Source organism: Ranitomeya imitator, chromosome 2 (assembly GCF_032444005.1).
Source record: "Ranitomeya imitator isolate aRanImi1 chromosome 2, aRanImi1.pri, whole genome shotgun sequence".
Lineage (NCBI taxonomy): Eukaryota > Metazoa > Chordata > Amphibia > Anura > Dendrobatidae > Ranitomeya > Ranitomeya imitator.
In genome coordinates, this window is record NC_091283.1 from 339,085,501 (window position 1) to 339,109,671 (window position 24,171).

Consider the following 24,171-nt stretch of genomic DNA (forward strand, 5'->3'; position numbering starts at 1 on the left):
GAAGCAGGGCCAAGTCGTAGCCTTCTGGCTTCGTGGAGGTTGGGGCTTTATTAAGGAGCCCGGGATGTACACGGAGGTGTTCATCAACCGCCGGGACGTGGAGTCGCATCTCCTGGAGGGACACCCCAACCGAGATCTTTACCTGGGAGACATCGTCACGTATACCAGACACTTTGGAGAGACGGGCTGGTTTGCCTTGGATGTACATAAGAGGAAAGCTCCGGTAGCGCATCAGGCCAAGGCGCCAGCTCAACTGTCTCCCATAGCGACAGCGTCCCCTTGTGGCCAGACCTCTGCGGTCACAACAACCACCGTCATCACCCCGACAGGAACAATTGTCCGGGACACCACCTGCACCGTCACCACTACTACCACCGTAGTTGCCAGGGAGTCGACTGCCGTGACAACCGGTGCTCCATCTGCTCCTAAGCAAAGAACTGTGGGTACGCAGACCCCTGAGTGGAGTGAGGGAGCCCCTTACGTAGCGCCTGGTAGCCACCAGTGTCCAGTTGGGCTACCTCCACCGGTGCTATCCCCTGAGTTACAGCACTAAACCTCAAAACCCCGAGTATGTAAATAGTTAACCGTTTCATGCTTTTGCTGCCTTAAACCCATCTAGGGTTATTTCTTAAAGGGATCCCTTTGTTGACCCGGGATCCCTATTGTTTCTAAAGTTGTGTGGTTATCAAGAGACTACCGAATCATGGACGGTGAATGATTCACGAACTGGTTTTGTAAATAGTTTGCACCTTCTTAAAGGTGCTCCCTACTGGTTTTACAAAGAAAGAAGACTTTGCAAAGAAACTGTTCCTGATGACGATGTGAAAGTTTCTCTTGTCTTAAAAGTTTATTAGTGACTTGTTGATTGATTGCACTACCTCAGAAAAGACTAATTTTTCCTCTTAAAGGGAATGTTTACTTGTTGCACTTGATAATGTTACCTTAAGTAGTGAGATAGTAATAATGTTTACATGTAGCTAGAGAGCTAGTAAGTGAACCCGTAGGGGTTAGTGAGTCCTCATGAGAACCATAGAGAGATGGTTGCCGTGGACCTAGAAGAAGGGATGCAGTAGGCCCAGACAAGTAGCTAGGCGGTCCTGCATATGTGAAGCTGAAGAAGTAAAGAGAATGTTAGCTTTATACCATAGTGTTTTGTAGTAAGCCTTTAGTGGGTTCAGCCAATACGCTGTTATGAACAGGTAATTCAGAACCACAATGGACATTGAAGTTCAGAGCACACAAAGTGACCTGACAATTACCAAAAACATATGACGAGCTCTGAGACGTGGGAACTCTGCTGACCGCAATCCCTAATCCTATCACACCACACTAGAGGTAGCCGTGGATTGCACCTAACGCTCCCTATGCAACTCGGCACAGCCTGAGAAACTAACTAGCCCTGAAGATAGAAAAATAAGCCTACCTTGCCTCAGAGAAATTCCCCAAAGGAAAAGGCAGCCCCCCACATATAATGACTGTGAGTAAAGATGAAAATACAAACCCAGAGATGAAATAGATTTAGCAAAGTGAGGCCCGACTTACTGAATAGACCGAGGATAGGAAAGATAGCTTTGGGGTCAACACAAAAACCTACAAACAACCACGCAGAGGCGCAAAAAGACCCTCCGCACCGACTAACGGTACGGAGGTGCTCCCTCTGTGTCTCAGAGCTTCCAGCACGCAAGAAAAACCAATATAGCAAGCTGGACAGAAAAAATAGCAAACAAAAATAACACAAGCAAAACTTAGCTTATGCAGGATAGACAGGCCACAGGAACGATCCAGGAGGAAGCAAGACCAATACTAGAACATTGACTGGAGGCCAGGATCAAAGCACCAGGTGGAGTCAAATAGAGCAGCACCTAACGACTTAACCTCATCACCTGAGGAAGGAGACTCAGAAGCCGCAGTACCACTCTCATCCACCAAAGGAAGCTCATAGACAGAACCAGCCGAAGTACCACTCTCGACCACAGGAGGGAGCTTGGCCACAGAATTCACAACAATACGCCCTTAAAGGAAGAGTTAAATTATTGTTCAACGATTTGCACTTAGTAGAATACCCGGCTGGGTAATAGGAAATTATTGATAGTCAGTAGATTAGAATGTTATTTAAAATGTTTTGATATGTTTCTGTTTGTAACGTTCAAGTGACCTCACCTCCCATAAAGGGAAGCATTGTTATATTTACTTATTCATAGCATTTCAAAATTTTGTATGTCTTTTTTCTAATATGTATTGTTGTTCTTCTTTTCCCAGTCCGGGAGTACTGGATTTAACCGGGGAGGAGTGCAGCGCCCCAGAGTCCTGGCCATTGCAGTAATCTCGCTCTGCCACTAAGGGGAGTGATGTTATGTCTGATTGCACTAAAGGAGTTCACCTGACCAGGTATCACAGTCACACATTACACTTCACACTCCGGCCACCAGGGGGAGCAAAAGGCACTATGTATTAGGCCACTCCTCACACTTTGGTAAAACTGGGGGTTGGATAGAAAGTTAGACAGAACGCAGCCTGGGAGAGCTCCAGGGAAGACCTGTCAGGGGTGGGTTCCTGGCAGGTACCTAGCAGAAAGGACAGAACGTACGGAGCCGCGCCTGCACTACCTTGCGGCGGCATCCTAAGGAAGGACACGAAGCGAAGGATATTGTGGAGAAGTGAGAAACGAAATCACAGCACAAAGAGATAACCAGTAGGAGTCGTGCCCCGAGATCGGCAACATCCTACTGTGGCGCGTAGCCGGTGGCCGGAACGCTGAGGAAGTAACAGACTTCAAGCATTACTTCAAACAGCGGCAGGACAGTTGATTTTAGGTTGGCTGTCTACCTTACATCACCTAAGTAGACATAGGGGGCAAGGTTGGAGAGGGGCGTCTCTAGCGGTCCAGAATAGCTCTGAGCCTACCCGTCATACGGGTGCGTCCTAGCCAGATAAACTTGGGGGACGGAGAAGAGAAAGAATGAACACAAAAGTTGTGAGGACTATCCCGAATGCTCAGCAGGGAAGGACTTCAACACACAGGCGCTAGTTGGTAGGCACTGATTTCCACCTGCAAAGGGAACTCTGGATGCGCCTTCGGACCGGCCGGACTCAGCCAGCCCAGTTAGCAGTGCTCTGGATTGCGGATCCCGAAGTCTTCAGTAAAAAGGTAAAGAGACTGCAACCCTGTGTCCTTGTTATTAACTGCGCCTTACATCATCGCCTCCTACACTACTGGGAAGCCCTGGGGATATACTTCACCTGTGGGAAGGTATACCATCTTGCTGCCATTCCATCACCCCAGCGGACCCCTAAGCAGCGTCGGTCACCCTGACCGAATACCACAGGTGGCGTCACGAACCCTTGACTAACTTTCATCACCCCTTTTATTGGACGCCCCTTAGCAGGGTCACGGACCGGGTCCAGCCACCGTGACAACCCCAGCACCGAGATAGAGAGGACCGGTACCGAGGAACCCGCGGCCCTGTGTCTGGGGGCGCTCCACTATCCACCTGCAGTAATCTGGTCCCTGCTTCAGCCAATTGAAATGCATCACACCCTACTAAAGCTTAAACCATGTTGCCGGAAGCTGCCAGATACAACCTTTCTCTTCTCTAGTTTAGTCCTCTGTGCTCAGCTCCCGGCTTGTATAACATTTCCTGTTGTGAAGACGGCCCGTTTACTGAATACTCTTGTGTATTCTGATTTGTATTTTCTCTGTCCTGCTGGTTGTGACCCGGCTACCTATTCATCCCATTTAACGCCACAGAACAGCAAGTAAGACCACGGCCCAAGCCTAAGGGTCTTTGTTTAAGTCCAGAGCCATGTAGAAGGGTTAAAGGATGATGAGCAAAATGGACTATTTTAGTGTGTGGCTTGGTGGCTCTTGGCAATTAAATTTTTGTAGGGGCCAATATTTTCTATCAGATGAGTTTCAAGGAGAAATATTAGACATTCAAAGAGAACTTTGAGTACAGAGCTGAGGTGTGCTAAATTTAGTTCTCAGGCATTTGGAAGAAGCAATGGAGACCCTTTTTTTTAAAGACTAAAAGGAAGTTGCAGACTAACCACAATCAAACTATCACACAGAATGAACCTGTAACAAAGGTATAGAATAAAGAAAATGTGACATCCCAACAACAACGTATCTATGAGATTAAAACTTCAACATTAAACCGGAGTTGCACTCATTTATGGTAGAATATTGGAGCTACTATGAATCCTGACCAGAACAGTAGAGAAAGTATTAGTGCTCCCCATTTCAGGAGAGATTGTGCAGTAATCCGAATTCCTTATGATCAAAGACATAATTTAATTTATGATGTGGAATGAATCCATGAAACCACGGCTCGAGCCATGCCAACACATTTCTTGCATGAGTGAATTAACATATTACATCCATCAGCCATGCACAGCTTAGAGATATATCTTGGCACAGATGTAATTTTTGTTTTGTAGTTTATCACAATCCTGTTTAAAGTTAGTACGTTTTAAAAGAAATTGAAATGTCAGGATAAACAGGGAAACTCTGTTGTTATTGTCCAAAAATTCACACTTCACCTCACTGCACATTCAATGTTGTCGATCATAAAACTGAAGTGTGGTCAGAAAGACTGGACCTGGTCTTGTAGGGAGAAAGTAGATTCATCTAATAAGATATCAGGGTTCTAGGAAGCCAACAGCATCATTACCCTCCGCTTTCTCTAGGAGGCCCATCATAATATTTTTCTTCAAGTGATTTTCTAACTTGTCAGCACATTCTACGTATGCTGTCATTTGACTTTGTAGTTTACAGATCTGTGCAGGTAACGGTCAGCACCTTCTAATCCCAGGGGGCAGATGCATCCTCCAGGTTGTAAGTTCTATAGAAAAGAGCTTTCAATGCCCAAAGTCATTTGCACAGTTGGGGGAGAATTTTGGGGGTCTAGAGGCAAAATGGTGATCACTTGATTGTGATATTGACTACATCATCAATAAAGTAGCCACAGCTGGTGACTGAGAAGAATCTGTGACTTCTCTGCATTTAGTGGTTGCTACTCACCTGGGTAGTCATCTGTAGGAATCTCCTCTTTACACCGCTCATCACCCCTCACATATGTCTCTGTAGTATTAATATGGGTCAGATCTTCACCCTGAAACAAATATTGTAAAAATCAGACAAATGGAGAAGTCACATCTATGATCAGATCTAATCCTGCCATCTCCACTGTTCTCATTACACAAGTATAAAACATACAATACTGGTGGATAAAACAAGACTGAGCACAAGACCATCACAGCCGTCTACACATCATGGGGGAGATCTCATGACACATTCTCTCCATCTACCTGATGATCCTGAGGAACATTGGGATCTTCTTGTTTACAGTCCTGTGGAAGAAGAGGACGGGGACATCTCTCTGGTGTTGTCATCTTACTGGATAGAACTGGAGGAAACACATAGAGGGACAGAATTAATTCTTTACATACAGATAATTATGGGCCGTGTATATTTAGTCCTGTCTATTACCTGGTTTTGTGATGGGCTGAGTAACCTCCAATATGACGTCCTTGTACAGATCTTTGTGTCCTTCTAAGTACTCCCACTCCTCCATGGAGAAATAGACGGCGACATCCTGACACCTTATAGGAACCTGACACATACAATGATACCATCATCCCCTGATTCCTTCATATTGTTACTGTATAACGTCCCAGCATTCCCAGCAGTGTCACCTCTCCAGTCAACAGCTCAATCATCTTGTAGATTAGTTCTAGGATCTTCTGGTCATTGATGTCCTCATGTATCAGGGGGTGAGGTGGGGGCCCAGTGATTGAGCTCAGGGGTCTTCCCCATCCCTCAGTCACAGGGTCCTGACAGCGCTCACTAGAGGTCTTCTTCACTACTGTGTAATCCTGGTTATGGAGAGACACATTAATAAATCTCACTAAAGACATTTCTGGAGTCCTCACCGCTCCAGTTCTGTCCATCTGTTATTCCATAGATAAGAATGATGTAATGTGACGTCATCAGAATCTCTCACCTCTCCAGTAAGCCGGAAGAGGATCTCTAGGGTGAGGTGTAATATCCTCTCCGCCATCTTGTCTCTGTCCATTTCTATCTTCGATGGGTAAATCAGGAAAATTCTCTTATATAGAAGAACTTCACAGAGAGGATCCGATATTGTAGAGACCTGAATGAGAAGATGAGCCGATGTAATATCATAAAAATCCTGTGTAATAATACAATTACTAGAGATAATAAGGGAAACATATGAGATTTATTATTTTACAGTATTTAGTTTTCTTCTTTACATCTGCTAATAAAACCTATATATTTAGGCCACAGACAACAAGCAGTTTCTTCCTCGGAGTCGGCAGCTGAATTCGTTTCTCACAGACTCATCTTCCATAACGCAAATTCTCGTCTCATTTACCGATACTGGAATCGGCATTAGCAATACTGCAGGAGATATTCATTACACGTGACAGGAGAAATAACTACTTCATGATGAGGACGACATCTTCATCTTCTACTACGGCTCTAGAAACATATTTGTCCAGAGTCCATCACTGACTCCATCCCCACCGGCCGTCTATATGAAGGTTTCCCGTCTTCCCCGCACTGTAATCTTCTATTACGTTAGATCTCAGGTCTGATTCACACACAGAAGTTTGAGGCTTTTATAAAAGCTTGTTTGTAAGAACAACAAGACAGGAGATATTGGATAACAATGTCTCCATGTACAGTGTTTTATTTTCTCTTTATGTTATGTTGTTGTTGTTTTTTTACCTTTTTCTTGTAGGCTTCCATATATTACATGAAAAACACCCCCCAAAAAATTGGGGATGGAGGTACTGTTAGAACATTATACAGTGTGTGGGAACCAAGAAAGTGGTACTGTACGGTATCAGGAATGGGGATAAATAAGGATTTATTATCTAGTGATTTAGGTGGTAGCAGACTGTGTGGGGGCATGTTATACAAATATAATGTGTGTCAGGGATGGCGGCACTGTGGGAACATTTTACTGTGTGGGGGCCAAGAAAGAGGCCCCATACTATGAGTGTAATACACGCTTCCTTGGTTCCCGTCTTTCATAGTTGGGTCGTTTGTATCTATCAGCAGACAAAGAACAAAACCATTGTGATTCTTATAAGAAGGCAACACAAAACACAATAATATATAACATTTCTATAACAACCTCACAATTTGTGACCGTTCAGGGTAAATCGCTCTCTCACCATTGGATTAGAGCTGATATTATGAAGCTAAAGTGACTAAAAAGACTTTCTGTCACCTCCATAAAGGGGCACTTTTCCGTGTTTGTCAGAACTGTCTGGGGATTATTAGAGTTGACACAGTGCCTTGCGAAAGTATTCGGCTCCCTGGAACTTTTCAACCTTTTCCCACATATCATGCTTCAAACATAAAGATACCAAATGTAAATTTTTGGTGAAGAAGCAACAAGTGGAATACAGTTGTGAAGTTAAACGAAATGTATTGGTTATTTTACATTTTTGTGGAAATTCAAAAACTGATAAGTGTGGCGTGCAATATTATTCTGCCCCTTTAACTTAATATTTTGTTGCGCCACCTTTTGCTGTGATTACAGCTACAAGTCGCTTGGGGTATGTGTCTATCAGTTTTGTACATCGAGAGACTGAAATTCTTGCCCATTCTTCCTTGGCAAACAGCTCGAGCTCAGTGAGGTTTGATGGAGATTGTTTGTGAACAGCAGTTTTCAGCTCTTTCCACAGATTCTCGATTGGATTGAGGTCTGGACTTTGACTTGGCCATTCTAACACCTGGATATGTTTATTTGTGAACCATTCCATTGTAGATTTTGCTTTATGTTTGGGATCATTGTCTTGTTGGAAGACAAATCTCCGTCCAGTCTCAGGTCTTTTGCAGACTCCAACAGGTTTTCTTCAAGAATGGTCCTGTATTTGGCTCCATCCATCTTCCCATCAATTTTATCAACCTTCCCTGTCCCTGCTGAAGAAAAGCAAGCCCAAACCATGATGCTGCCACCACCATGTTTGACAGTGGGAATGGTGTGTTCAGGGTGATGAGCTATGTTGCCTTTACGCCAAACATATCGTTTGGCTGTTTCCCAAAAGTTCGATTTTTGATTCATCTGACCAGAGCACCTTCTTCCACATTTTTGATGCGTCTCCCAGGTGGTTTGTAGCAAACTTTAAACAACACTTTTTATGGATATCTTTGAGAAATGGCTTTCTTCTTGCCACTCTTGATCGCTTGCACAGTGCTCCTTGGGATGTTTAAAGTTTTGGAAATCATTTTGTATCCAAATACGGCTTTAAACTTCTCCACAACAGTATCACAGACCTGCCTGTTGTGTTCCTGGGTCTTCATGATGCTCTCTGTGCTTCAAACAGAACCCTGAGACTATCACAGAGCAGGTGCATTTATACGGAGACTTGATTACACACAGGTGGATTATATTCATCATCATTAGGCATTTAGGACAACATTGGATCATTCAGAGATCCACAATGAACTTCTGGAGTGAGTTTGCTGCACTGAAAGTAAAGGGTAGAATAATATTGCACGCCCCACTTTTCAGTTTTTGACTTCCCACAAAAATTTTAAATAACCAATAAATTTTGTTCAACTTCAAAATTGTGTTCCACTTGTTGTTGATTCTTCACCAAAAATTTACATTTGGTATCTTTATGTTTGAAGCATGATATGTGGGAAAAGGTGGAAAAGTTCCAGGGAGCCGAATACTTTCGCAAGGCACTGTCGTTTCCCCCAATTAGAAGGGACACCTGTGGATATTGTGGTCTTTACCTGCTACAGTTCTGGTGGGATTTACTTGGTAAATTGCTGGAATCGCTTTCTCCCAAAGGTTTAAATGGCGTCTGTAACTTCAATGTCTTTCTATGAAGCTTCTTCTCGGAACTTTCTTCCTCTGTTTTCTGCCGTATTTCTATTACTCTCCGGAATCAGGAATGTATTAAGTCCTATAGAAACTGCGGAGAAAGAATCATTTCTAATTGTGTGTTTCCAGGATTCTTCTTGTGGGAATTGGCTGCGATATCCCCTGTGCAATATATTTCTAGTATTAATGCGCCAGTAATGGGGAATATCCACATCCCTCCACCCGCAGAGCCGCACTCCATGGCTGTTCTGTACGCACAGGACCTGTGATGAGGTCACAGGAGGGGAGGAGTCAGGGGTCACATGATCAGGGGCCTCAGTGTATGCAGGACTCTGCTGTGCTGGTTGTCATGGTGCTGGATGAGGGGAAGTTTATGTGCGGGGGTCAGGACTCAGGAGGAGTTTACAGTGTGGATGTCATGTGTATACGAAGTGTACAGAACAGAACTGTGTGTACGGGGTGTACGGAGTGGAGCCGGGGGGTGTACGGAGTGGAGCCGCGTGTGTAAGAGGTGTTCGGAGCGGAGCCGTGTGTACAAGGTGTACGGAACGGAGCCGCTTGTGTACGGAGCGGAGCTGTGTGTGTATGGGGTATACGGAGCAGAGCCATATGTGTACGAGGTGTATGGAGCGGAGCCGTTTGTACAAGGTGTAGGGAGCAGAGCCGCTTGTGTATGAGGTGTATGGAGCGGAGCAGTTTGTGCACGAGGTCTATGGAGCAGAGCCACACACGTACGGAGCAGACTGTATGTATGGACTCATACTCACATGCGAGAAACTTGGATGAGTCTTGCACGTCAATACCCAACCGAGTTTCTCGCATGTGAGTATGAGCCCTAACAGAAGTACTGGGTGTACGCTGCGCACAGAGTGGAGCCGGGTGTGAGGCTTCGGGTATATAGGCCGCAGTGCAGACACTTGCTGAGTGTGATGAGTGAGTGGAGTGGGATCCCAGTGATAAGAGAATCTCCGCTGCTCCCTCCATTGATGCCGTACACAGTGCGCAGCAATGATAAATGTGATCGTGCTCCTAAGATCTGAACATTGTGACATTTTGGTGTAATGACCTTTCTCAAGCACTCGCTGGATGGGGGCGCTGTGGGCAGGAATATCTTATAGGACACTATATATAAAGCAATTTTTGGAGAATGAGGCGACCCGCAGAATGTGGCAGGAGATCTCGCTTCCGCAGCTCCGGAGGGAAGAATCACTGTTTGATTTCTGGATTGTACATTTGTCTGGAAAAATGTGCAGCTGCCAGAACAGCGACACGCCGCCACCACCCCCAAAGTGATCCTATTTCAGATCAACAGTCCTCGGGGAATCCATCTTGGGGTGCGTAGGTGTTATTTTTCCACCATTACATCATATATCTTCACATTTCATTATTTTATCCACTAAAATGTTTTAGGTCCAAATTTTTCAATATCACAAAAGGTAAAATGGAGCCACAATTTATACAGAAATTTGTTCCCAAACCAGAGGTCAGAAATGGCTGCACACGGCCGGGCTCCAATAGGGAGAGTCACTATTTTGCTTTTGGAGCACTAATTGGCAGTCCTCGCTTGTGGGGGCCAATTGCAAAGCCCCCGAGGTGTGAGAAGACATATAACCCCCTAAAGTGACCACATTTCAGACACTGTACCCACCAGGGAAGTCATCTCAGGGTGTAATGGGCATTTTTATTCCACAGTTGTTTCATTGGTTTCTTTATCACTTGGTTGTGAAGATATTATATTTGTTCTGAGGGGTTCAGCTCAGGAGGGGAAACATCTGAGTGGGCTCCTAACTACATGTCATGGTGGTACCTCACCTGCCCTCTCAGCACCTCCCTGCTCACTATGGTCACTGCACAGCTTCTCAACATGTTGCATCCATTTGGCCTTAGGGGGCATGGCCAGTCTCTACAGGAATTTAACCCTGCTGTGTCCTTCAGAGATTAGGTTCCCCAGCCTACCTCGTGCCGGTAGGTCCTATATTAGTCAGCTCCACCCACAGCTCTCTCTGAATGTTGGTTCCGAGGCAGCTCATTCTGCTTGTGTCCAGCAGTCCACAACCCAGAGAGATGTGCATCCACCCTGACGCGCGTTTCCGTCCTGCCTTCGTCAGGGGGCCTGCAAATCTAGCTGCCTACATAGCATTTATAGACCCGCAGTCTCCGGTTGTAATCCGGAAGCGGTGTCATGTGACCGGAGGCTGCGGCCCCAGCCGGACGTGACGCGCGTGTCAACATGCCAACCGCGACGCCAGGTGGTGTCAGTGCCATACAGTGGGAGGCAACAGAGGCGGATGCCAAGCACCGCGTAGAAATGCCAAGAACCGTCGGGGGGCAGTGGAGGCAGGGCACATACGCGCGTACAGGCGTCAATCTCTAGCGCAACTTGAGTCCAGCTGGATTTAGACTCTTGGCACACTCCGTCCTTCTGGGCTCAATGAGAATATTAGTTACGCCCCATTTCTGTGATCACCGGGCGATCTGTAAACAAACATGTTAAATGTCACTTTACACATCTGCTATTATTATTTTTATGATTTTAACATGGATTTTTATTTTAGCAGCTTCCGGTTTATGCACACATGCACTTCTCTTCTGCTCAGTGTCCTTTCATACAACAGCAATCCTATTTGGTTGTACCAGTACTGTGGATGTGGATCACAGTGTTCACAGCACGAGTTATATAGAATGAGAATTGTATCTACGGTATATCTATAGGATTTTTTCTTTTTTGTCTGGATATGACCTTTGGGTCTGTTTATTTGTATTGTTGCAGTGTTGTCTCCCTCTTTTAGTCTTTTCTCTGTCCTTTAAAACAATGCCTTCTTCTTATTTACAGTGGGGCAAAAAAGTATTTAGTCAGTCAGCAATAGTGCAAGTTCCACCACTTAAAAAGATGAGAGGCGTCTGTAATTTACATCATAGATAGACCTCAACTATGGGAGACAAACTGAGGAAAAAAAATCCAGAAAATCATTGTCTGTTTTTTTTTAACAATTTATTTGCATATTATGGTGGAAAATAAGTATTTGGTCAGAAACAAAATTTCATCTCAATACTTTGTAATATATCCTTTGTTGGCAATGACAGAGGTCAAACGTTTTCTGTAAGTCTTCACAAGGTTGCCACACACTGTTGTTGGTATGTTGGCCCATTCCTCCATGCAGATCTCCTCTAGAGCTGTGATATTTTGGCTTTTCGCTTGGCAACACGGACTTTCAACTCCCTCCAAAGGTTTTCTATAGGGTTGAGATCTGGAGACTGGCTAGGCCACTCCAGGACCTTGAAATACTTCTTACGAAGCCACTCCTTCGTTGCCCTGGCGGTGTGCTTTGGATCATTGTCATGTTGAAAGACCCAGCCACGTTTCATCTTCAATGCCCTTGCTGATGGAAGGAGGTTTGCACTCAAAATCTCACGATACATGGCCCCATTCATTCTTTCATGTACCCGGATCAGTCGTCCTGGCCCCTTTGCAGAGAAACAGCCCCAAAGCATGAGGTTTCCACCACCATGCTTTACAGTAGGTATGGTGTTTGATGGATGCAACTCAGTATTCTTTTTCCTCCAAACACGACAAGTTGTGTTTCTACCAAACAGTTCCAGTTTGGTTTCATCAGACCATAGGACATTCTCCCAAAACTCCTCTGGATTATCCAAATGCTCTCTAGCAAACTTCAGACGGGCCCGGACATGTACTGGCTTAAGCAGTGGGACACGTCTGGCACTGCAGGATCTGAGTCCATGGTGGCGTAGTGTGTTACTTATGGTAGGCCTTGTTACATTGGTCCCAGCTCTCTGCAGTTCATTCACTAGGTCCCCCCGCGTGGTTCTGGGATTTTTGCTCACCGTTCTTGTGATCATTCTGACCCCACGGGGTGGGATTTTGCGTGGAGCCCCAGATCGAGGGAGATTATCAGTGATCTTGTATGTCTTCCATTTTCTAATTATTGCTCCCACTGTTGATTTCTTCACTCCAAGCTGGTTGGCTATTGCAGATTCAGTCTTCCCAGCCTGGTGCAGGGCTACAATTTTGTTTCTGGTGTCCTTTGACAGCTCTTTGGTCTTCACCATAGTGGAGTTTGGAGTCAGACTGTTTGAGGGTGTGCACAGGTGTCTTTTTATACTGATAACAAGTTTAAACAGGTGCCATTACTACAGGTAATGAGTGGAGGAAAGAGGAGACTCTTAAAGAAGAAGTTACAGGTCTGTGAGAGCCAGAAATCTTGATTGTTTGTTTCTGACCAAATACTTATTTTCCACCATAATATGCAAATAAATTGTTAAAAAAAACAGACAATGTGATTTTCTGGATTTTTTTTTCTCAGTTTGTCTCCCATAGTTGAGGTCTACCTATGATGTAAATTACAGACGCCTCTCATCTTTTTAAGTGGTGGAACTTGCACTATTGCTGAGTGACTAAATACTTTTTTGCCCCACTGTATATATTTGCTCCCTTATGGGCCACTAATTATATTCAGATAACCACTATTGAATTTTGTGATATCCTTGTTATCATTACATAGTATTATGCTATATGTGGGCGGTTGTGGTTTGGTTGCGGGGCTCCCTGTCTGTATGCGCATATGTGCACTGCCCCCTCTGCCTCTGCCAGCTCTCGGCATCTCTATGTGGTGGTTGGCATAATCCTCTGTTGCCTCCCACTGTGTGACGCCGATGCCGACTGGCATCGCGGTTGGCATGGTGACACGCACGTCACATCAGGCCGGGTCCACCGCTTCCAGTCATGTAATACAGCTTCCGGTTTACAACCAGAGACTGTGGGATTATAAATACCATGTATGAGGCTCGATGTGCAGGCCCCGAAACATGCGTCGGGGTGGATGCGCATCTCTCTGGGTTGTGGACTACTCCCTCTTTAGGTAAAAGATCTCCTTCTTAAATATTGCTATTAAGCTGCTATGTGATCACTATAATGCCTGTATATCTGCATGCTCAATAGAGGTCAGCACCTATTTTGGTGCAGGGATCTGTAATGTTGGTGATTTGCCCTGTGTCTACAATTTTGTCAAAAGTGACATTGTACACAGGAGGGTATTATTTATATTTGTTCCACTGCCATCTACCCGGGGTAATGCGCCTTCAATTTTTATAGTACAGTACATTGTGTGACAATTTCAGTATACCTGTTTTCTCCCTCACCTGCTCTCTTTTTATTTTAATAATAAAGTTTATATTTATATCACCCTTGACCAGTGTATTATCTTTTTTCCCTTTCGCTCACCTAATTTCATGGGGGACAAAGGGTAAGAGATGAGTTATCTAGGTAGGAGATCGAACTAAGCCGGACAAAGTCCAGATCAGGGGTGTTACCGTTTTTGTGTTTCTCAGAGGTTGAAAGTTGTGAGAGGCCACAAGAAGTGTCTAGAGATACAAACTGGGATAGAGTTGGGGAGGTGGGGCTGTTAAAGTCTCCCAGGATAAGGGTTGGCAATTCTGAGGACATGTAGTATGGCAGCAAGGCAGAAAAGTGGTGAAGGAAGTGAACGGCTGAGACTGGGGGACGGTATTTGTCTGCTACTCTGAGGGAGAGGGGATGGAACACCCTGATAGTGTGAACCTCAAAAGAAGAATGGCGTCCAATTGGCCTTTATTTATTAACTGGATTGGTGGTTGCAGTGAGGAGTGTGGGGTTATCGTGGAGTTAGCAGTGATCGTACGGCGATATGTAAACATATTCCATGCGTTGTAATCCGGAGGTGTATATGCCGCACGCTCAATATTAGTTTTGCGATAACTAATTATTGTGAACAACCTGCAGCCTCCTCGGTTGATCATCGCCCAATAGAGTCATTGTCTGGATGATAGGGGCCAGCTGAAAGCTCTTCACTCCAAAGACCAAAGCGGGACTCCTGGCCTGTGATCTCTTTGATAATTGGATGACCAATCCAATCTGTTGGCCACGGAAATGCAGCCTTTCTGCCTTGTGGATACAGACGGTTTCCGAAAGTTGATGGCAGTTGAAGTCCCCCAGTACCAGTTGCCCAGTCACGATTACTTCTCTAAGAAAGATGTGCCTGCGCTATACCAACATCACCTGTTCCTTGAAAAAAAAATCGATGTGTGACAGGGTGCATTTCAACACTGACACTGGACAAGCAGGAATGGACAGGGGAGTTACATCTCACTGACTGGGCACTGGGTGACTCTGGTGGCTGTGGGGGCAGGCGGGGAAGGGGCTGCTCCACAAGTTTTGGAATCCCCAAGGCTTGCAGAGCACTTGGGGATGGAGAACTAAACCACTACACACCACAATAAGGAGAACTAAACTACTAGACAACAGAGCTTGGCAAAATAAACTGCAATGTACCTAAGGTTGGACAACTAAACCACAATACTAAACACGTAAAGTTGGATAACAAACAATGCACACCAGAAGATAGAGACGCCATGGTGTCACAAGACAGCACATCTTGGAATCCCCAAGGCCTGCGGGACAAACCTTTGTGTGCAACCCTTCCTCCACTACTTCTGCCTCCTCCACCTCCTATAGGGCCTCCACCTGTGCCCTCAACCTCTCCCTTAATGAGACACACTTTCCAGCAATGCAGATGCAAGCACAAGGATCGGGCTAGGGGTACCTTTCTTGCTCCGGGTCCGAAATTGTCAGGACTGTCTCCTCTGTTGTCCGGGGAAATCTTATAGAACCGGACCAACCTTTGCGCTTGACAGCAGGGGGCGTGTCTCAGGCTAAAAAGCAAATACATGCATGGAAACACTCAGACTTAGTGGGAACTGACTGCGTGCAGCAGGGGGAGGTGAGTGCTCCGTCCCTTGAGCACCGCAGCAGCACTGGCCCACGCTCCAACATCCCCGTTGACGCCGTAGAGACTGAACAAAGATGTACCATGTGCCCGCTGGCCTCCACTAAGCAAGCTGCCAAACGCTCTGGGCTCATGAGTACCGCATGTGTGTCGCCTAAGAAGGATCGGGTTTGTGACCGTGAACTGAACTCTGACCCCCCGATGCTTATTTATCGGGCCATGTTGGGCTCTGACATTGCTGTAGCCTGTGCCTTACCCTCACAGCACCTGCTGGACTCCAGGTCCCGCAGGAGGCATCAGAGACTCATCGCTGCCGGGAATACACAGCTCATCATTGTCTTCAGGACTACTCAGGATTAACTGCCATCCTGCAGGTCTGAATGCGCGGAGAGAGATCATGTTCCACTATTGAATTGCAACTATAATATGTATTATGTTTTTCTTGCGTTTTTCTTTGTTCATTTTTTTGTAAGTTGCTTAAAGTTATTCTTTGTTTTTTTGTAAATATAAGATTTTATCTAATTCTAGTATAGATGGTTAGCACTCGACCACGTAGAGAAACGGTGCCAGTGAAAAGGAACCAAAAGTTCCGTAAAGTCCAAAATAAATATAGAATCACTGCACTCGATGAGAAAATATGCTTTCAAGTGAATACATTTTATTAACGGTGGTGGGTGAAGCGACAGTTTTTAGATGTTTTGGCCAGACTCCGGCCTTTATCACATAGTCGCTGGAAAAAAAATAAAACAATATATACAATCAGAATGTTTCATATACAAAATATACAAAATATGTACAAAATATGAGAGAGCCAGCATATCCAGGTTTGTGTGGGCGCAAATATGCAGATGCATCTAGGCTAGCGACATCGAAGAACAAAAGATACTGGGTATCAGCAGTACAAAAATTGGCATAGAGTATAGATTTCAAAAGGAATAAAATTCAATCCAAATTAAATAGACATGGAGCATACCCTTTAAGGTCACCGAAAGATTATTGGCACCGTATTTGGAATTTCTCAAATTGATGATATACATCCTAAAGGTAAAGGATAAGGGGAAGAGTTGTTAAGAAAATAGCCCAGATATCACTGGCAAAGTGTAACATTGGGGACAGAAACATAGATGTAATCTGTAGTGGTGCATCTCTCAATGATGTGATGTGACGTGACCGAGGGTATGAAATGAAGGAGGGAAAAAGAAGGGAAAAAAAGGGGAAAAAAAGGGGGAAATATATACCAGTTTAATGGATGGTCTAGGCGGGGTTTGCGGCAAGCCAAGGGAACGCTGTCCTGACCGCGACAACTGAGCTATAGTGGGTAAAAGTGGTCAGGGTGAGACTATGGTATATAATAGCGCTAGAGTCCGAATGAGTGGTAAATGTACAGAACAGTACTTACAAGAATTGGTGATGTAGTAGTCCTGCAGGAGCAACGGCGTGCTAGTGCAGTATATGTGTACTGCACGGGAGCGGCGAGCCAGGGGAGCGCTGTCCTGCCCGTGATAACTGAGCTATAATGGGTAGAGCGGTCAGGGTGAGAATATAGCATATGATACCGCTTGAGTCCAAGTGGGTGATAAATGTGAACAATAGTACTTACTAGGATTGGTGGCGCAGTAGTCCTGCGGGAGCAACGGCGTGCTGGTGCAGCAGGTGTGTACTGCACCGGAGGAGGAACCCTTTTCACATTGCGCCGTCCGGTCATGTGACCGGAAGTTAATGCGGAGCCACTGCGCCTGCGCCAGTCCATAGCATGGTGTCAATGGACATCTGCGCCTGCGTGTATAGTGTGAACCCGCTCCCTGTCAGGGCAGCACGGTGGCGCAGTGGTTAGCACAGCAGCCTTGCAGCGCTGGAGTCCTGGGTTCAAGCCCCACTAAGGACAACATCTGCAAAGAGTTTGTATGTTCTCTCCGTGTTTGCGTGGGTTTCCTCCGGGCACTCTGGTTTCCTCCCACATTCCAAAGACATACTGACAGGGAATTTAGATTGTGAGCCCCAATAGGGACAGCAATGATAATGTGTGTAAAGCGCTGCGGAATATGTTAGCGCTATATAAAAATAAAGATTATTATTATCTTATTTACCTCTGGCTGAGTTCACTTTGAGCAATAATTGTAATGACCCCACTGGTAAGTCACCATTTTTTGGTACATACAGCTTGCACCCTCAGTTCAATACTTTCTGTGCAGATGGGCTTTCGGGGATTCATGGGGAGGAATGTTATTCTTCTTTGCACTCTTCTGTTCGGCAAGGGGTACAGAACAACCTTAAGGTTATGGGGGACAGATACAAATGCTTGGCTGATAAAAAAAATGTTTCTCAGGTCCAGAACTATGTGTGAATGTTTATGTATGGCTGTCCAGCATACCTGTAGTATGTCCGGGGGGTATGTCTTTACCCCCCAGACACAAATGCCTCCCAGCCATCACTCGGCCCCTCCGTGCGCCGCCTCCTGTGCCTTCATTAACGTCCCCGTTAAGCGCTGTAAGTTCCTTTCTCGGGCATGTGCAGTTTGCGCTGCCCTTCGACTCACATCACATGATGGGAACTTACAGCGCAGGCGCTGTGGATGTTAATGAAGGCACAGGAGGCGGTGACCGACGGGGAAGAGTGATGGCAGGGAGGTTTTTGTGTCCGGGGGAAAAGACATGTCCCCTGGACAGACTACAGGTATGGCGGGCAAATAAAAAAAAAGAATATTGCAGCGTTGGAAGGGACCCCAAATAAAAGAGCCACCTTGACAGAATGCAGTATTAGTGCTGCACAAGGTGGCTCTTTTAGTTAAAAATACCAGGGGGTAACAGGTTCCCTCTAATGGAAAGCGTGCCTGACCCTATGCAAATTGATGCAATCCGAAAACCTCTGTCTGCAGTAAAGGAGAGGCGACGTACAGAAAATGTATGCCTCTATTGAGGGGCATACACACATAAATCCTAGCAAACTGTAAATATTGCCAAAGCATAAAAGAGATTCTAGCTAAATATTTAAATAATGTTTATTAATACAATACCAATACAACTATACATAGAAATAAGAAAAGAAAGAACAGGGATAATAATAACCTCCAAATAAAGGGAGACACTTAGGCTAGTTTCACATTGCGTTAAAGCAGCCCGTTCAACACATGCGTTAAACGCGCTGCGTTAACGCAAGTGCCGACATGCCATCGCGCTAGCGCAGATAGAGCTAGCAGATGCTCTCTCTGCGCTAGCAGTGACGGACCCGGAAACGCTGCAGCCGGCGTCCGAGGGTCCATCACTCAATGACGGCACATCGCTAGCACATGCCCATTTTGGGCGTGCGCTAGTGATGCACCCGAAATAGTGTTTAATGGCATTAACGGTCTGCGTTACACCGCGTTATGCCACGGTGTAACGCAGTCCGTCTAACGGACTGCTTAAACGTAATGTGAATCCAGCCTTAGTGAGGCAAAGTCACAAGAACATATGTAAGAAAGATCTGTATGCAGAAATTAGTATGATGCCGGGTAATGTCAAGAAGCACCAAATCAGGTTACCTAAAGTAATCCTGTATTACTTAAGGGCACTCATAGTAAAGTGCATGTGCCTGCACATGCACTTTACATCATACTAATGTCTGCATACATATGCCTCACTAAGGCTAGTTTCACACTAACGTTCGGCAGGGCTGCAGACTTCCTCCATGAAGCCCCGCCCACTGCTGCACCTCTTCATTCAGCTCTGCCTACGGCTGCATGCGTCCTGCGTACCCTATCTTTAACATTGGGTACGCAGGCCATGCGGATGTATGCGTAAGCCTCCGCATGCGTTGTTTTGAAGCTGCGCTGACCGCAACAAAATCCCAATATGTTGTGTTTGTCGCAGGTCAGTACAACGTCAAGACGACGCATGCGGAGGCTTATGCATGGCTCCACGGAGGAAGTCTGCAGCCCTGTTCAGCCCTGCCGAACGCTAGTGTGAAACTAGCCTAAGTGTCTCCCTTTATGCTGAGGTTAGTATTCCTTGTAAAGTGCATATGCAAAGTGTAAACATTTCAGACTCTTGACTAAAGGTACCTTCACACTGAGCAACTTTAGAACGATAACGATAGCGATCTGTGACGTTGCAGCGTCCTGGATAGCGATATCGTTGTGTTTGACACGCAGCAGCGATCAGGATCCTGCTGTGACTTCGCTGGTCGGAGCTAGAAGGCCAGCACTTTATTTCGTCGCTGGATCACCCGCTGACATCGCTGAATCGGCGTGTGTGACGCCGATTCAGCGATGTCTTCACTTGTAACCAGGGTAAACATCGGGTTACTAAGCGCAGGGCCGCGCTTAGTAACCCGATATTTACCCTAGTTACCATTGTAAATGTAAAAAAAAAAACACTACATACTTACATTCCGGTGTCTGTCGCGTCCCCCGGCGTCAGCTTCCCTGCACTGTGTCAGCGCCGGCCGGCCGTAAAGCAGAGCACAGCGGTGACATCACCGCTCTGCTTTACGGCCGGTGCTTACAAAGTGCAGGGAAGCTGAAGGCGTGGGACGCGACAGACACCGAAATGTAAGTATGTAGTGTTTTTTTTTTCACATTTACAATGGTAACCAGTGTAAACATCGGGTTACTAAGCGCGGCCCTGCGCTTAGTAACCCGATGTTTACCCTGGTTACCCGGTGACTTCGGCATCGTTGGTCGCTGGAGAGCTGTCTGTGTGACAGCTCTCCAGCGACCACACAACAACGAAACAGCGACGCTGCAGCGATCGGCATCGTTGTCTATATCGCTGCAGCGTCGCTTAATGTGACGGTACCTTAACTGAAGAAAAAACGCATAAATTCAAGTGTCAACATAGAGATAACAGTCTATTCTTCCTGGCTTGTTAAAAATAGACGTCTGATTAAATAAGATACAATGCTGTATCCTTACAGACCTTTTCAAACTTCTGCACAAATTAATCAAATTGCTTTCCGTTTAAAACTTCCTAACAGCCTGAAAATTCACCGTCTGCCATGTGTCCTTGCTCAAACCATTCAGTGAGAACCCGATTCTTGGAAGAACTCAGACACCTCCTCCACCAGAAAAAGTTCATGGTGAAGAATAGATTGTGGATACAATTCTGGACTCTAGAGGATTTAGAGGGAGATTACAATATTTGGTGCACTGGAGGGGTTACAGACCATAAGATAATTCATGGGAGCCAGGATATAACGTTCATGCACCCAGGCTTACAAAAGCCTTTCATTGGAGACATCTCAAGCCAGCTCCTGAGATGCCTAGAGGTCATCCTGGAAGGAGGTGGATTACTGTCAGGATTCGAATCCAGCAGCTCTTGTGCACTAGGCGGCAGATTGTCTCTTTGAGCCATTCAGCTCCCTGAACAGTTCGTTGCTAACCAAGGTACTAGAACCTGTGTTGTTCCTGATTGGTTGCACCCTGTAATCCCTTAATTGAACTCCCTACTTAAATCTGGCATTGCACTACCTTCCTTGTGTGATTATTAAGCCTCATCCAAACTATACTGCTGCTCCCATGTACTTACCTCTGGGTGATTCCTGACTAAACAATCTGCCGGTGGTGAACGTAGTGGTTGCAATACCACTACTCCAACACAGGATAGGTCATAACACTCATTAATATCCATGCAGTGAAGAGCTTCTAATAATAATCTTTATTTTTATATAGCGCTAACATATTCCGCAGCGCTTTACAGACATTATCATCGCTGTCCCCGATGGGCTCACAATCTAAATTCCCTATCAGTATGTGTTTTGGAATGTGGGAGGAAACTGGAGACCCTAGAGGAAACCCACGCAGACACAGGGAGAACATACAAACTCCTTGCAGATGTTGTACTTGGTGGGATTTGAACCCAGGACTCCAGCGCTGCAAGGCTGCAGTTCTAAGCACTGAGCCACTGTGCTGCTTCTTTTGAATCTTGAAAAAAGTGCACAGTACTTCCGGCTACCACCCTTATTTAGGCATTGTATATCATCAAATATGGAATGTGCATCTCTCTCAGATGTTTTTTGATATCAAAGAATGAGGCTCTTTGTTTCTACAGTTCTATAGAATAATCTGTAAAGATGGAGATTTTGGATCTGTTAATCATTAGATCTGGGTGATTTCTTGTCTGACCCAGCCAGCACAGGTCTTAGTGGAATTTCAGAAGGAAGAGGACAAGTCGGCACCCTATATCCATTTATGATGACTATGGACAAGATAAAGATCCACAACTCACATCAGGACTACAAGATCCCAGGCACTGTCAGCTGCATCACATCTAATGTAGTGTTCTTAATTATATGTACCAAATGCCCAGATGGGGGTCTGTATGTAGGGGAGACCATGCAAAAACTTAGAACAAGGTTGAATTCTTATTGCTACACAATGAAAGAAAAAAATAGGTCTACCTGTGGCCAAACATTTTTGTATTTCTGATCAAAGCACAAATTATATGAAATTACTTAAAAAGGTAACTTCAAATCTAGAGAGAAAAAATTGGTATAAACTTATGACGACCTTTGACATACTCAGGAACGAATGCGTCAAAAGGATTTATGTTTTTCTACATCAACTAAGGAATATGCTCCTAGGCCATTTTGGGGTATGACAATCTTGAGCCAAACCTCAATCACAGGACAATAAAACTTTCACACTCCTTATCTATGAACTGCTCCAATATTTATGGCCAAAGCTGTTTTCTCCCCTTCCCAAACTGACAGTTCTGCTTCACGTTACTTGACTTTATTTATTGCATTACTAGCTGAAGAGTCCGACATTGCCTGGGCATAGTAAATATCTGTGGTTAGTTATAGCACCTTATGTCTCCTATTTTCCCATCACGCCTCTCATTTTCCCCCTCACATCTTTTATTTTCCCCCTCACATCTCATTTTCCCCCTCACTCCTCTCATTCCCCCCTAACACTTGTCATTTCGACCTCACATCTGTCATAGTATTAACCTGTATGTCATCTCCTGTATATAGTATATACCGGTATGTCATCTCCTCCTGTTTATAGTATATACTGTGTGTAATCTGCTCCTGTATATAGTATATACCTGTGTGTCATCTCCCCTGTATATAATATGTACCTGTATGTCATCTCCTCCTGTATTAGACCTCGTTCACACGTTATTTGGTCAGTATTTTTACCTCAGTATTTGTAAGATAAATTGGCAGCCTGATAATTTCCCAGCCAACAGGTAGCCCTCCCCCCTGACAGTATATATTAGCTCACACATACACATAATAGACAGGTCATGTGACTGGCAGCTGCCGTATTTCCTATATGGTACATTTGTTGCTCTTGTAGTTTGCTTATTAATCAGATTTTTATTTTTGAAGGATACCAGACTTGTGTGTTTTAGGGCGAGTTTCATATGTCAAGTTGTGTTGAGTTGCGTGTGGTGACATGCATGTAGCGACTTTTGTGAGACGAGTTTTGTGTGGCGACATGCGTGTAGCAACTTGTGTGTCGAGTTGCATGTGACAGGTTAGTGTAGCAAGTTGTGTGCAGCAAGTTTTGTGCGTGGCGAGTTTTATGTGTGGTGTGTTTTGAGTATGTGCATGTTTTGTGTGAGGCAACTTTTGCATGTGCTGCAACTTTTGTGCATGTGGCAATTTTTCCGCGTGTTAAAGTTTTGTGTGTGGCGAGATTTCCATGAGGTGAGTTTTGCACGTGTGGCTAGTTTTGCGAGCCTAGCTTTGCATGTGGCGAATTTTGCACGTGGCGAGTTTTGAGCGGTGACTTTTGTGTTTCGACTTTTATGTGGCGAGGTTGGTGTATGTGTGGTGAAATGTGTGCTGAGGGTGGTATATGTGTTCAAGCACGTGGTAGTGTGTGGCGCATTTTGTGTGTGTGTTTATATCCCCGTGTGTGCTGAGTATCCCATGTCGGGGCTCCACCTTAGCAACTGTACGGTATATACTCTTTGGCGCCATTGCTCTCATTCTTTAAGTCCCCCTTGTTCACATCTGGCAGCTGTCAATTTGCCTCCAACACTTTTCCTTTCACGTTTTCCCCATTATGTAGATAGGGGCAAAATTGTTTGGTGAATTGGAAAGCACAGGGTTAAAATTTCACCTCACAATATAGCCTATGACGCTCTTGGGGTCCAGACGTGTGACTGTGCAAAATTTTGTGGCTGTAGCTGCGACAGTGCAGATGCCAATCCTGGACATACACACATACACATTCAGCTTTATATAATAGATTCCTGTGTCCTCTTGTGCATAAGTATGTGGCTCTTCAGATTTGTGTTATACTATGTCTGATGAAGTGACCTAAGTAGTCTCGAATGCTTGCAATTTGTTACCATCTTTTCAGTTAGCCACTTAAAAGGTATCAACCACTGAGGATTCTCAAACTGTAAGAATGTTCTATTTGTTACTCTGGAGCAAAGTACCTCCACACTGATGAAGAAAGGAGTTTTTTTCAACGCAGATTTGTAAGCTTCTTCAAGATGAGGAATGTCTCCATTTGTTGTAGGGCATAAAAAAGGCTGCATAGTTAGCATTGACATTAGTGGTATCTCATTTTTTGGGAAACTCAAGAGCAG

The 24,171-nt window shown here is 45.1% G+C and overlaps 1 protein-coding gene across 1 annotated transcript in view; it reads right to left on the minus strand.

Moving 5' to 3' along the window:
• The window catches only part of LOC138666507 (zinc finger protein 850-like), a 146,187-nt gene that overhangs the window by 95,098 nt on the left and 26,918 nt on the right, over positions 1-24,171 (minus strand). Inside the window, exons 7-11 of the mRNA XM_069754722.1 lie at positions 6,003-6,152; positions 5,695-5,874; positions 5,489-5,612; positions 5,308-5,405; positions 5,021-5,111 (exon numbers count right to left, since the gene is read on the minus strand). Coding sequence (XP_069610823.1) covers positions 5,021-5,111; positions 5,308-5,405; positions 5,489-5,612; positions 5,695-5,874; positions 6,003-6,152 — 643 coding nt within the window. The remainder of the gene's footprint in view (positions 1-5,020; positions 5,112-5,307; positions 5,406-5,488; positions 5,613-5,694; positions 5,875-6,002; positions 6,153-24,171) is intronic.